This window comes from Lontra canadensis, unplaced genomic scaffold (genome assembly GCF_010015895.1).
Source record: "Lontra canadensis isolate GAN:19392208 unplaced genomic scaffold, GSC_riverotter_1.0 scaffold120, whole genome shotgun sequence".
Taxonomy (NCBI): Eukaryota; Metazoa; Chordata; class Mammalia; order Carnivora; family Mustelidae; genus Lontra; species Lontra canadensis.
This window is the reverse complement of record NW_022631114.1, coordinates 2,228,576-2,243,321: the sequence shown is the minus strand read 5'-3', so window position 1 is coordinate 2,243,321 and position 14,746 is coordinate 2,228,576. Positions and strand designations below refer to the sequence as shown.

At 47.6% G+C, this 14,746-nt stretch overlaps 1 protein-coding gene across 3 annotated transcripts in view; it reads right to left on the bottom strand.

Annotated features, from left to right (window-relative positions):
• The window catches only part of SIPA1L2 (signal induced proliferation associated 1 like 2), a 213,070-nt gene that overhangs the window by 82,013 nt on the left and 116,311 nt on the right, over positions 1 to 14,746 (bottom strand). For all 3 annotated transcript variants that reach the window (XM_032841144.1, XM_032841145.1, XM_032841146.1), the window contains exons 5-6: positions 4,910 to 5,043; positions 3,050 to 3,238 (exon numbers count right to left, since the gene is read on the bottom strand). In XM_032841144.1, the coding sequence (XP_032697035.1) occupies positions 3,050 to 3,238; positions 4,910 to 5,043 (323 nt within the window). The remainder of the gene's footprint in view (positions 1 to 3,049; positions 3,239 to 4,909; positions 5,044 to 14,746) is intronic.

Below are 14,746 nucleotides of genomic sequence, written 5' to 3'. Positions count from 1 at the left end.
GGTGACAAAAATAACAAAGCCTCAGAAATGCCTTGCAAATAAACTGGAGTGTGCAGAGAGGCCTTCCTTCTAGTGCTTTCTCTGGACTCCGTCTGTTCCCGGCAAGCACAAAGTCTTATTTATTTAGATCATCTCTTCAGACCTGCGTGACTTCGCCCAAAGCAAGCCTGGTATGCAAGCAGACGTATTTACCCAGGGTGAGGGGGACAAGAAGAAAGCCGGCCTGAGAACAAATTAATCATTCTGCCAAAGACGCCATGATATTCTCAGAGCGAGTGGCCACAATTTATCTGATTTTTTAAAATGTCAACCTAAATAATGGTATAAAGTCATCTATGATATAAATTAGGAGAGTGTTTTAAAACAGGAAAAAGGGGATTTTTGAGAGGTTGAGAGATGAATTTTTGTAGATAAAGTAACAAAAGTTTCAGAGTCTCACTTAATAATTACTTCCTTTGTCATTCTCCATGGAGGGGAGTCTCTCTGCTCAAAACTTAAAGGATGGGATGTGTGGACTTAGAGAATGAACCTCAAGAATGGGACGCGTGATCTGAGTATCTAATGAAGCCCTTGCTACGAACCTACATCCCGGTCAGCAGATGTACTCAGTGACCGGGTTGGACCCGGGCAGCTACAGACCCCATGGAAGCAGCTCATGAAAATATATCCTTGCAGCATTTGTTTTTCTAAGATTAAAACCCACTAAGAACAGTACCTGAAAACTGGCCCAGCCCATTCCTGTGCAGATTTGCTAGTAAAAGCTGAATCAAAAGAACACTATCTGGAACACAGTCTTAAACACTCTTAAAGCTTAGTGGCAACTTTTAAGGATCCTTTAAAAATGAGCATGCTTAAAAAGGAAAAAAAAAGCCATCCCATCTCTCTTCAGAATGCAGATAAATGGTATCTCTTCCTCATGTAATATGGGAGTCGGACACCATCAGGAGGTATGGGGAAGTGACAAGGCCACAGGGCACACCACCAGGAAAGCAGACCAGAATCGAACAAACACACCTGCCAAAGAAAAACCACACGAAATTCAACTAGAGCTAAACGATGCGCTGGTTCGCTGAAAAGCAGAACCCGATTTTCAAAGCATTAACTTTGACATCAAACCGTAAAAAAAGGTGCTCATTTAAAAGCATTTAAACTCTTCATTTAAAAAAAAAAATTGCCTGGCATAGCTTCTGTGCTCACTGGACATCCCAAATCCTTGCTTTGTTTCAGGAGGAGACAGTCAGTGGTTGCTGCTGGGATGTCTCTGGGGCCCTGAGGGTGTTCGGGTGCAGGCCTGTGGACCAGGGGCCGTTTGTGGGATTTTCCACAGCAGCCTGAGGGGACCAGCTACCTTAGCCACCACGCTGAACAGCAAGTCCAGCCATAGATTTTAAAGGGGAACGATATATTCTAGCAACATAAAGGGACACAGAACTACCACATTCTCCCGTGACTAGAAATATAAAAATAAGCACGACCATAACATATGAAAATAAGTGTGGTTCTTTTCATCAAGACTGTTTGCTTCTAGAGTAACTGGACCAACACCGACATGTCCTTCCTGCCCTCCCTGATAGCGGGTTTCTCCTCACCCACTTCACGGACGTCTCGCACATTTACCTTACCAGTCACGACCATGGTCCAGCCGTCCTGGGTATCACATAGTCTTACAGGTCAGCTGCTCTAAGGGAGAGCTCTGGTTTGGTTAGTATGCCAGCCTTCCTTCTTGAGACAGACAGATCGCAGGACTAGTCACTCTGAGTGTTAGGGTGCCCTCTTCCTTTGGCTAATCATGCAGTGTTAATGTCTTAGACAAATTAATATTTCATCACTTTGAGAACTCTGCCATCTGAGTATCAAAAACCATCAATCTACCACATTGGTGTTACTAGGTCAACCAAGAAATACCTCCTAATCTCCCTAAAACAGGCAAAGGAATTTTCCTTAGAAAATTCTGGAAAGATACATGAATATTGTCTTTTTGGGTTTTTTAAAAGCAGGCATTTAACAGGAAGTTTGCTCATTTGAAGTAAGTTGCATACACTGGGGTGCCTACCTCTTAGGTTCCAGCTACAAGTTATCTCATATCTGACACTTAAAAGACCTCTTTCCACCTTCTGGGCCACTGTCCCTATCCTGTCCAACATTACTTCTCTCCCAGATGATGTCAACAGTCCATAACTGAACTCCAGGCTATCATCAGCCTTTAACCTCATTAGCCTGTCTCATTCCCTTCCGACAGGATAATCTTTCTAGAATACAGCTGATTGTGTCTTGTCCTACCAAAAAGCTTCAATGGCTTCTACTTGCCTCCTGAATCATGTGCAAACTCAGCCTAGCTTTTAAGGTTTTATATTATAGGCTATAGCTTCAACATACTTTCCCCCCCCCCCCCAACTACAACTTCTCTAGATGTGCCTTGTTTTATAAACGAACTCATCATAGTTCCCAGAGCAGCCAACTGCTCCCATCCCCCTCCCGGAATTCGACCCAAGTCCCAGGTACAAGGCTACCTTCTTCAGGAGCCGTGCCGTCAGACGTTATTTCTTCTTTTCCCAAAGGACTCACTGCACTTAAACCTCCTCAAGATCCACTACTACACTCTGCCCTGCAGAGATCTTTGTGCTCTTGGTCTTACTGTTCCTCTGGGGCGGGGGACGACTTCTTAGCCTCAGTCTCCCCAAAGCACGCTGTCCATTTCCCACCTGTTAGCATCAGTGTCTCATATACAGTGAGGCAAGGACAAATGTTAGTTCAGGAAAGGACCAATGTGAGTTTTTTAAACCCTGGAAAAAAATACCACTGATCTCTAATAATCATGAATCAGATGGGCTCTTTCACCAAAACCTTGGTAAAAACAACACAGGTCACAACTCGGCAGGAGCGGTACTGCACTAGACAGCCATCATGTTTCCTAGGAGCAGTCAGAGAAAAAAAAAAAGCGCATTAAAAATAAACGATCCCCAAAGAAAGATGGATGGGAAAAGTCCGAAACGGCTTGAAACACAGACACATACTCGGACCCAAACGGGGACGCCCGCATTGTACACACCCCTTGTTCATCCAGCTTGAGCAGCTGCTCCGAGACCTTGGGTGAATTCGAAGCCTGTCTCAGGCACTGGATGCTCAGCTCCGGGATGACGTACTCCAGAACCTCCTTGAGAGGTAGTCCCCGCGCGGTCCCATGCCTGGCGGTAGAAGGTATGGCATCTTCTAGAATTGCTCCTCGCAGGGTTGTTAGCTGTGAGGGGTGAGGGGGGAAAAACAGCAGATTCCAGAACATCACAGAAGAGATCTTGTTTACTCCTGGTTACTTCCTGAAGGCTAGATTTTTTAGTGGTCTTCCAAGAGGCGGGAAAGGTCAGTCTCTTTTCTGAGTGGGCAAAAGTGACTGCAGCTCTCCATGGGTAGAAGCAAAATCAACACTTAAACAACAAAAGGGCCCCGGGGCTCAGGGATAAGCTGGGAGGGGTTGAGATAGTCAGGGAGTGTGCCTGGAGAAAGAGGGAGGCTGGTTGGGGCGTGATGGTCCCAGAGCCAACCAAAGCGTGACGCTGAGGAGAGGCAGGAGATCTGCGGGCTGGCCCCTCCCTGCATCTTCCTCCCACCGCTCCCTTCTCTTTTCCTGTTGCCCTGTGTTCTATACCAACTTCTGTCCTTTCCTTTCTCTTCTCCTACTTCACTTTCCACTGCTGATAGGTCCTGCAGCTGGATGGGGATATCCAGTAACACCCACAGGGATTCAGGCCTCAGAAGATCATTTACTACCGAATTTTGCCTCGTGAGCGTGATACGTCCTCAAACGCGTGATGAAGGCACACGAGCGCCATTCTGACACTCGCTCCGGAGAGGAAACCGCAGCACTGCAAATCGGGGGACCCAGCTCTGACCCCCCACTCCAACTCTGGGAAGAGAACTGTTAACGGACAAGAGAGTGGGGGTAAGGGCTGTGGCAACGACGTGTGCCGTGTGCACCACGTTCGAGAACACCACCGCCCCGCAGAGTCCTGTGCAATGAGGAGAACATTCTCTCAGCAGCCGCACTGGCTGACACAGGAGCCACAGGCTCTGTGTGGTTACTGGGCACTTGACACGTGACCAGCAGGCCTGAGGAACTGTATTTTGAATTTCATTTAATTACTTCAAATAGTCACATGTGGCTAGCGGCACTAAATTGGACAGCCCAGGCTTGTAACTTACAGGCGTTGCTACAAGTCAGGGGCTCTCTCTCCCACGTATCCAGCACAGAGCCCCATCACGGGAGCACCTGGCCAGCCACGTCGCGGGACACAGGCTCACGCACACACAAGGGGCGAGCGAAGAGCTCCCTTTCCTCTCGCTCATCTGGAAGGAGCCAACCAACATATGCCAGCTGGGATGCTTGCCAAATACGCCCCGCCCGTCATTTCAACAGGTCAAGAGAATAAACCCCGAAACGCGGACCTTCTTTGTAATCGGCGTCTCTACCTATATTGTTCCGTTTGTACAACACTCCCAGTTTTTACTCCAACCAAGGCAAGAGAGGCACAAAGCTGGGACCTCGAAATAATGCGGCGTGCACAGACAGCCGGCCACGCTCCCCTCCACCACGGACCAGCTGATTTCCTGCTTTAGATCTCAAAGCTGTTGGTCAGCTCTGGCGTGAACGGGCCAGTTCATACATGTCCTCTCTGAGCCCCCAAACCTTCCGGTCTTACCATTGTATCCTTTCTGTCATGTAAGGGGGAAGTAAAATCATTGCCCCTTAATATCTGTGACAGGGTTTCAAATTTTTATTGGGAATAAAATACTGTAGGTTCTTTTAATGATCTTAAATGCTGTAGTCATTTATATTATACCTTCTCTGAAAAATCTAGTGTGGTAACATCAGAAGCTTCAGCCCAGGACAGCAAGGACACAAGGCGGCCATTACCTCACTTGTCCTGAAGGCCACCCGGTAGTTGAACTGGGACCCCTCTTTCTCCTTGGCGTCTTCTACCTTCTCCCTCCGGATGCTGACAGCCACTGGGCCGAGGTTTTCATCTATGCCAAAGTAGTTCTGGTGCTCTGTAACAGGAGACAGTGGTGGCATCAAAAGAAAGGAACAAAGGACCGGATGGGTGTCTTTTGGCGTCTGTGTCCCATCTCTGAAAAAAATACCACGTGGGTCTGGGTACACAATTCCCTAACTGTGTTTGGTCAAACAAAGTGTTTTGTTTCCAAATCGGATGTACTTACACATCTCGTAAGAGCTCTTCCAACGCTGCCCCCCACCACCGTCCCTACCTGCCCCTGCCGCCCCGCCCCCCCCATCACTAAAGAGCATCCCTAGAAAGAGTGTGCTGCCATTCCCAAAAACTGTCAAGAGAAAAACCTAGTTCCTTGAAGACCGTTACCAAATGGCTCCCCTCCAGCTGGGAAGGTCACCTTCTCTGACCAAATGTGGGCACTCGGACTAGCCAGGTAAAGCTCACTCCTTCATCACGATGTCACTAATGTACCTAGCCGTCTAACACAGAATTTTACAACAGACAGAAAAGGTCATTAGTTGCTGAGGTCAAACTGTATCTACTGATTCTGTAACTTGGTTTATTCTGTTCTCAGCTAATAATGAATTTCATATTAAATCACTGGCCCTTCAGGGCTCCAACCCATGCAGTCTCACTGCAGAAACAGGTTTTGGGGGCCCTCTTGTCCATCTAGCACAGGAATCCCCGAGCACACGGCTCTGAGGGACGGTCAGGAGTCTCATTACACATTCAACAACACGTGTCAGGCACCGTTTTGCAGCGGGGTAACAATCCAGGACAAATTCCCGTTCATGAAGCTAATATGCGAGCCTGAACTCTGCCAACGACAGGAAGCTCACTGCTTTGGGAGCAATCACTTCTGGACTGTGGGACCAAAAGCTCCTCCGTCTGCTGAAAGAAGTCAAAACGCTTTCCTCCAACCAAACTTTTTAAGTGTCATCTTCTGAAAGGACCCAAACTCAACACTCAGATGTGCCGTGAACGCACATGAAATAGGGGGGTCAATGACCCCAGTGCTTATTCACACAGCTTACCTATTTTTAGCAGCCCCTTCGTATCAACGATCCACATGGAGCAGGTGGGAAATACAACCTCCCAAGGGACATTCGTTTATTTCTTAATGAACTGCTACCAGGTCAGGTCCCGAAGGTATATACTCATAAAAATGACCTTTTTTCACCCTCTATGCAGAACGAGACTCATCCCCTTTGACTGTCACCTTAAAAGGTCTGGGTCCATCTTTCCCAACTCTTCATTTTTAGTTAAAAAGAAATAAAATGAATCAGATATTTATAAGTTTGAAGAAAACTGCGGGCATCCTGAAGTGCTTTGGTTATGCTAATATATTCCGCCATATTAATTCTGGCCACATTATTCTGGAAGGAATAAGAAATGTTATTTAGAAAGAAGAAATCAGGGTGAAAACAGGATCTGCCATCAGCCAGGACAAACATTACCCAAAGCCAATGGTAACTATTCGCTAGATCTCAAAAAGCCATTTACTCCTTTTCTTCTTTACTTTCCAATCATTTACTTCTTTACCTCTTGTGACCAAACGAGATTAATACTGTCATTACTTCTCTTTAAAGTTGAGGCTACAAGTAGCAGGTGCACTATTTTAGGGGCTGATGGGTGAGTGACTGACTTACTATAGTCCTGAGCTTACAGGGTAGGAAACAAGCCTTGGTTTTGGATAGGTAACTCTTCCCCTGGGTAAATTACATGCTAGTTAACAGCCAGGTTAACTGTTACAGACAAGAACGACTCCAGTGAAACCAAGCACACATCGTAAAAAATGTAGCTGATTGAGGAGAGCTGGTCCAGAAACAGTTATTTGGATTTTAATCAAAGTTTTAAAATATTCAATGAAAACAGAGACTGAAAGTTAGTTGTCTATTTCAGACTACTAGGCAGATTATCATTTTATTAAAGTTAGTGTTAGTGACTATTAGACCCACGGCATTATACTAGATCCTGTGGAAAATACATCTAAAAACTTAAATCAGTTTAGAATTTCCTTAGTCACAGTCTGTCCTGACAAGAACTTTCCCTTTATCTCTTTTCTCCTAAGGCAGATGCGTTAAGAAAAACATTCAGCAAGTGCACAAAAGCACAACCGGTGTTCCTCAGGCCAAAGCTTCCTCCTCAGACCCCATTTCGACAAGTGACCTGCAATAACGCTAAATCAATTCTCTGGTAGGCGTCTGACGAATCCTACTGACATGACTGCAACGAGCCTCAAATTATTTTAGGGAGGAAAACAGTGACCAAGTCAACAGAACGCTTTCTTGTGGTGAAACCAAGAGTCCAGATTCAGGGCATCGAATCGCTAACTTGAACACGTGACGACTGAAAGTCCTACAGTGTGTGCTCTCCCCGCATCAGCAGCTGGGGCTGGTCACAGGGGAACACACGGGAATTTTCTGGGCTGAGGGAGCTACCCCGCATCTTGACGGTGCTAGTGGTTACACACCGTGTTCATCTGTCAGAACTCTAGAACTTGACACTTAAAAAGGGGGGAATTTCACTGTAGGTGAAGTGTACCTTCATTTTTAAAAACTGGGGAAGAAAAGGTCAACGAGAGGTAGACCCAGTGGGCCTGGCAAGTAGATGGGTCTCTGGCAAGACAGGAGTCATGAGCGCTGCCCCCAGCCCCATGGACCATCCCTCCACCCCCGCTGTCCCTCAGTGAGGAGAATACTTGCCCCTCGACGGCTGGTTCTCTCCCCCGTTTCCTCACCCGACCTCCACCCCACACTCTGGCTCTGGCTTGGCAGGCCTGCCACGTGGGGCACTGCTGGCTTCCGGGAGTGTCTTTTCCCAGTGAACCGCCTCAGGGCTCTCCTTTGGGGTCTGCTTTGGGGCTGCCCCTCTGGCCTCCCCTCATAACCTGGATGTGTCCCAAGGCTCCACCATCAGCCCATGGCTGTCCGTTCTGAGTCTTGTCTTCCAATCTGTCTGAACATTTATCTGTCTGTCCTTCCATCCACCCATCTTCTCCTGGAAGTTCCTCAGGGACATCACCCCAAACTCTCTACAGACTCCTCTCCCAAAACTCCCCTAACTCACACATTGGCCCCCATGGCCTGGCATGTCCCTCGCTCTTCTGAGCTTGATGTTCTAATGCATCCCTCTAGACTCCACACAAGCGTTGCTTCCACTGACACTATCCGCCTCACCTCCAGATGAGGTGGAGCCCTTCAACTTTTATATCCTCAGGGCCTGATTCGATAGGACCTAATAAATTATAAGGGCTTAACAAATTGTACTTGAATTAAGGAACTCAAGTAGGCTCCCCGGGTACTGTCCAAAAGGAATAGTTTTCCTGAATCTCAACCGAAAGCACCAAAATAAAAACAAGGAGGCAGCTCCTTGCACGCTGGCAAGTGGAGAAGGCAGTGTGCAATGTCCTGGGACCAGAAATGTAGCAGGTGCTGCCCCCATGAGAGGGGTGATATGGTTTCTTGAAATATTTACAAAACTGAGCACTGAAACACCTATTAGAACAGTCCTAGTGCTGCTGTAACAAACTGCCGCAAGTTTGGGGATTCGGAACAACACTCATTTACAGTCTCACAGCTCTGGAGGTCAGAAGTCCATAGTCTGTGCCAATGGGCCACAATCAAGATGGCGTCTGGACTGCATTTCCTCAGGAAGCCCTAGGGAGCAATCCATTCCCTTGCCTCTTCCAGCTTCGAGGGCTATATTCCTTGACTTCCTTGGCTCATGGGGCCCCTTCTCCTCTCTTCAGACCCAGACCTAGATCCTGCTTCAGCGCCCACAAGGCATTCCCTGGCAGAACTCCCCCTGTCTACGTCCTACATGGACACTTGGGATGGCATTCAGGTTGCACCCAGAGAACCCAGCATGGTCTGCTCATCCCAAGATCCTCCACTTTATCACATCTGGAAGGCTGCATTTGCCTGATAAGGAAATATACATAGCTTCCAGGGATTGGAGCCTGGATATCTCTGGGGGCCCACACTCAGCCCACCACACACACTGCATGCATCTGAATTCATTCACTCAAATGTCCAGCATGGGCTAGGTCTCAGCCATGTGCCGGACACTGATACATAAGAGGGATACCACGTCGGGCAGGACACAGTGCCTGCCTCACAAAGTTTCAGTCCTGTGCGGCTAACGCTATCAGAAACAGACGAGAGTTGTGCATTCCAAGTTCTGTGGCAGGACTAAGCATGAGGTACCACAGAAACCCCACTAATATCCACTCCAGAACCAACAATCCCGAAGAAAAGCACCACGTACGCAGTCAAGCAAATGGCACAAAGCCCGTCTACCCTATTTTAACATGTTCATAGGACATAGTTCTTCAAAACCGTTCTCCTTCTCACTCTGCTGCACCTTTCCGCACTCTTAACTCTGTTCCCACAAAACATCTCGAATTCTTTTACAAAGAGTACTCTAACCCACAACCACAATGTGTCCCCTCCACTTACGAAGGGCTGTACTCGGTTTTGGTGATGTTTTGTAGTTCTCTGTCATTCATTCATGGCTTTCTTTGAATTTAGTCCAAGGTCCTTGATATTTTAGGTTAATAGAAATAGTATTTTTCAAAAATATTCTATTTCTATTTGTATGTTTCTAGCATACGGATAATTCGGATCGGAGATTGGATTATTTTCCTTTTAGTTTGACCAGGTTTTGTGTGTGTGTGTGTGTGTGTGTGTGTGTGTGTGTGTTTTCCTCCCTACATATTCTGAAGCTCTGATTTTGGTGCTCAGAACTGACCCTTTTATCATTATGAAATGCCTCTGTTCACCTACAGGGACCGATCTTGCTTTACCATCCATTTCGTATTACACTAATCAGGTGGCGACTGTCGTGTCGGGGAGCCCCAGCTATCACGAGAGGTGTCTCTGGCTCTTGAACCTGTCCACGGCTCTGGGGAAGGGTCTCCCATTCTCATTCTCCTGCCGGGAGGCATTGAGCCCAGAGATGGGCGCGGGGTGGACTTCTCACTGGGTTGACTTTCACTTAATCCCTACTCTCCAGTGAAGTGCCCCAGTCCTGCCCTTAGCCGTGCAGACGTTCAATTTCTCCAGAATGAATCTTCAGTTTCCCTCCTGGGTAGGGGTGAGTAGTAAATGGACTACAAGGGAGAGAACAGAAAACCCAGCTTTTTAAACATATTGAACTGGTCCCCCGCACTCGCCCCCACTCTCAGCTCTTCTTCCGAGGTACCTGGTTCTGCAGGGTGTGGAATGGCTTCCTGATGGCCTGTCCCTGCCAACACACACACACACACACACACACACACACACACGCGCACGCACACACCCGGGACTGGAGAGGTGCCATTTCCCATCTGCAAAACTGGTCTGGCTTTTCCATCGGCTTTGGCATATCTTGCCTTGCGCTGCTTCTCTCTAGTTCTCTTTTCTCCTTTGTGGCTTTATGCCCTTTGTTATTCCTTCGCTATCACTTTTAGTGGTGTTTTGGAAGAGGGAGCGATAACATGTGTCTCCAATTTGTCAGGCTGAAGTAGGAGTCCCAAACTCATGTTCTCTTAAAGACCTACACTTCTAGTAAGCCTGATTGCTGGTCTCTGAACCTGGGCTGGGCTAACTTAGCAGCTGTTGAACCCTGGGTGAATTACATAACCCTTCTTAACCTCAGGGCCAGTTCCCTGCCCCCCCGACCCCCATATGTGCATCACACTTATCATCCTTAACCTCAGAGAGGCCTTATAACTGAAGACATGAATGTTACCAACAAAGCCCTACCCCACAGATAAAAAAGGAATGAACATAAAACAAACAGCACCAAGGCGTGTTTTGACTTGGAGCCCGACAGTCCTACAAAGTTCCAGGGTCAGCGTGAAGATGATTCACACTTAGAATCTCAAAATGCCGATCTCTACTCACCTAGAGGGGCTACATCCCATTCAAGGTAGTCATTTAAAGCAAGCGGTGGCATAGATTTTATTGAATGATTTCTATCAGGAACTATCCTATTTTTTTTGTTTTGTTTTGTTTTTTTTATTTTGAATTGGGGAATCCAAAATTTGCATATTCCCTTTTTCACGAAGATGGCAGGCACATTAGCCAAAGGACCTTTTATCTCTTTTCTGCCTCCCCACACTCATTTTCCATTTTTCCCTCCCCATTTTACACAGACACACCCTTTGAATGCAAGCTGAGAGAGGACATGCCTGCCACTTAGAATCACCACGTGCAATGGACATGCCAGCTCCAGGCCCCCAAGCTGTTCTCTAAGGGGTCTTTTCATGCTTTCTGTTAGCCAGGGAATAGAGCCGGCAACCTGGACGTGTCTTGAAAGAAATCAGTCTTCTGCTTCACAGCACAGCTTCCATGTACCAGGAAGAACAGGGTAGACCTCAGAGTCTCCAGGAGGAAGCCAAGTCAACCCACTCAAGTGACACCCTGTGCCCTGCCCCCCTCCAGGACCGCTCAGTGCCCTCATCTGCCCCATGGGAGCCTTCCCAGCTGTGCGCAGAGGACAAGGAGGGAGTCCCCCCTCACCCACAGGAGCCTATCCTTATCCCAAGCACGATTTCCATAAAATTGCTTTAAGAGTGCGTCGAATAAAATCCTTCCTTGGCAGAATGGAAGCTGGGGAAAGACTGGAAAAGCTGAATGAAAATCCACCTATTATGCAAATATAACAGGGCAAGATCAAAAAAATTTGGTTAACGAGACTGCAGTGTAGGAAACGAGATTCGGGGCATTTATCTCCTGTAGGGTGCTTTGGCTAGTCAGTAAAGGAAAAAACTCAGAAGAGCTTAAAAAGGGGGGGGGGCGCGGCGGGGGCCCCCTGTGACCCCGGCCCAAAGGCTGCTTCCAGGTACTGCAGTGTCTTGGAAGGGGCACTGATCAGCTCGGTCACTAATGCATTGACCAGGTGAGGATCCCAACTCTGTGGGGCCTCCCGAGGTCAGGTACATAAAAGCAGCACCTACAGCTCTCAGCCTTACAATTTCATGGGGATTAGGCCTGCATGGCCCATGGCACCGTTAACAAGTCCTCCAAAGCCACGAGAGGCCGTGCATCTGGGCCCTGCCGCCCTTCACTCTGTTACCCGTGCACAGCAGAAGCTTTCTTGCTCTTTTCCCACAAAATGGAGTTTAACATTTCTTCGTTCTTTCAACAGCAAGCTGATCCCTTAACTGCTGACTCACGGCCTACCTGGGTTACATCCATGGCTGCAGGGGCCTGCTGTCTATATGCCCACCTATGATGTATCTTCTCTTACCTTTCCCTGCAAACAACTGTGTGTCTGCATTTTAGATTAGCTCCCCTGTTCCGAGCTCTCTGAGACTTCCAGAGAAAAAGTCAACAAGGGACGATGGATGGATGGAGGGAGGGAGGTAAGTGTGAACAGAACAATGGGGTCTGCTTGTGCAGATAACAGTATGAAGACTGATTAGATAACTTCAAGAAATCTCAAACTCCCAGCTCATGTATCAGGGATTAAATGACTGAATTTACCATGATGCAGAAAAGGATGCATTTTTGCTACATGAAGGCTCCTTTGATCAAAATGTAACCAAAGTATTAGCTAAGCTTGAAAACCTGAGGCATTACAGTGAAAATAACAAGATTTAATATACCTGACATAAACGAACTCATTTTCTCCTCCTACTTTCGAGGAGGTATCCCCATCTTCCAAATAATATTCCTGAAGCTGAGGGGCTAGATGACTTGCTGGAGATCACAGTCAGGGGTGACAGGGAGGAAACACACGCTAGGTAGGCTATTCTCGGACTCGCTCATGCAAAGGGTGAGAGTCATGGAAAGTTTGAATTCCGGATATCAGTTATGCGTGTGGGGTGAAATGAACACAGCTTAGAGATGAGCCAACAAATCTGTCCTGAACATAAGGACTGTATCTTGGGAGACACCATTTTAGGAAAATCTTGAAGAAAAAGGGAAAAACTGGAGAAAAAAGGCAGCTGTCAAAGGCTTCCTTTGATTTTGAGTGCTCTTTGCTACAGGAGTGGGAAGGAGGAGGAGAACACAGGAGAAGCAAGAAACAATTCACTGCATAAAAGCTGGGAAAGGGGCAGGTAGTTCACTTTTTTCATTTTAAGTGGAGCAAAGAGTGAAAGAAATCTTGGAACAAATACAAGGTAGGTAGGTTTCACTAAGTTTCCAGGTGCTCTGAGACCTTATGTTGCAAAGCCTCTGAACTTGCAATTTTCTGGAACCAAAGCAAACTTCAAGGAATTTCCCCAGCTAAGCACAGAACCTAACAGTATCAATCCCTCTACTCCCAGGGAAATGAGCAGAACGTGAGTTCTTCTTCCTGGATAACTGAAAAAGACTCTGAGGCCAAAGTGTCCCCAGGACGGAAGGGCACGCAGTCCTCCAAGTTCCTAAAACTCAGCAACGGGCAGGAGCCGCGACCTCCCCGCTGCTGCAGTCTCCCACCGCCGCCGGCCACATGGAAAGTATACTACGATAACCCACAGGGCTGAGTGTCCCGTGCAGCTGGGCAGCTCCTCCCCGCCGGGAGCTGGCTGGACCTCAATGGGAGCTCTGTTCGCAGAGGCCAGGCTGGCCGGGCAGAGAGGTGGAGAGCGGAGTCGATTATGTCCGCTCGGGGAGGACTGTGGGTCCCAGAATAGCCCTGTTGTTAGGCAGTCCCCAGTTCACCCATATGAATTTAACAGTGTCCAGCTCCCTATTAATTTTCTTCAGTGACTGTATATAACCAGAAGGGGGGGAAAAAAGAAGCCACCAGGCATGAAATTCAGAGCAAATGCAGCCATGCATCACGCAGCAACGGGGTCCATTTGATATGTAAAGGTACACGCCAGCCCACAACGGTCGCATTTGTGAAATTTAAGTGAATGGGTTTGGAATGGGGTGGCAGACTTCACCAGACGCCTTGCCCCGGGGCCCCCATTGCCATATGGTTCTTTCTAGTTTTCCCCTCCTTATCTTTTAACCATTAAAATAAAGTACGGCCCCTTTAAAGTCTGTACCCATGGTGTGGACAATGGTTTCTTTCTAGAGGGAAAAGACTTTCCACATTTATTTAAGAACCACGTGGGGGAGGAGGAAGCATGCTTTGTGACACGTTCTAGTTCGAATCCCTTCCCAGGAGATATTTTTATTATAATCCCACTTTATAGATGATTAACTGAGGCACACAGGAGTTGAAGGACTTGCTAAAACTGAGACGGGACGCGACCCCGGGAGGCTGGCTTCAAACAGTAAGGGCTCTTCTCCTTAGGTTGTGCGGTCCTGCCCCTTCTCGCCTCCCAGGCCTCCAACCACAATCAGAATGCAGCAGCACTTTCCCCTTCTGGCAAAAAGGTAAACCTCCAGCCCCCGAACAGTAATTCGGTATCAAGACAGGTGGGACGGTTACTACACACATTCTAGAACAATCCTTACTTTCTACTTGTTCATTTAGCTGGTGTATGTACAAATATTATCCTTTCGTTAAAATACTAATGACAAAAATGACCACTGGAGAAAGAGGTGAGCTTACATACAGCTGGCCAAGGGTAGTTAATAAAAACGTGAACTTGAAGATTCTTAGGGAAAAGAGGCTCTAGAAAGAACTCTCAGAAGTGCTGCAGATCCGATAGAGGAGTTCATTCCCAGGTGGTACCCGTGGGCACAGTCAAAGCAAGGGGCCCTCAAAGCTTAAGGCTGGCATCTTGGGGGAAGAAATGGACCCTGCACTGTGGGGAGGATATGGCTTTTGCTGGAGGCCCAGCCCACCTGGAAGCAGCTAAAAACTCT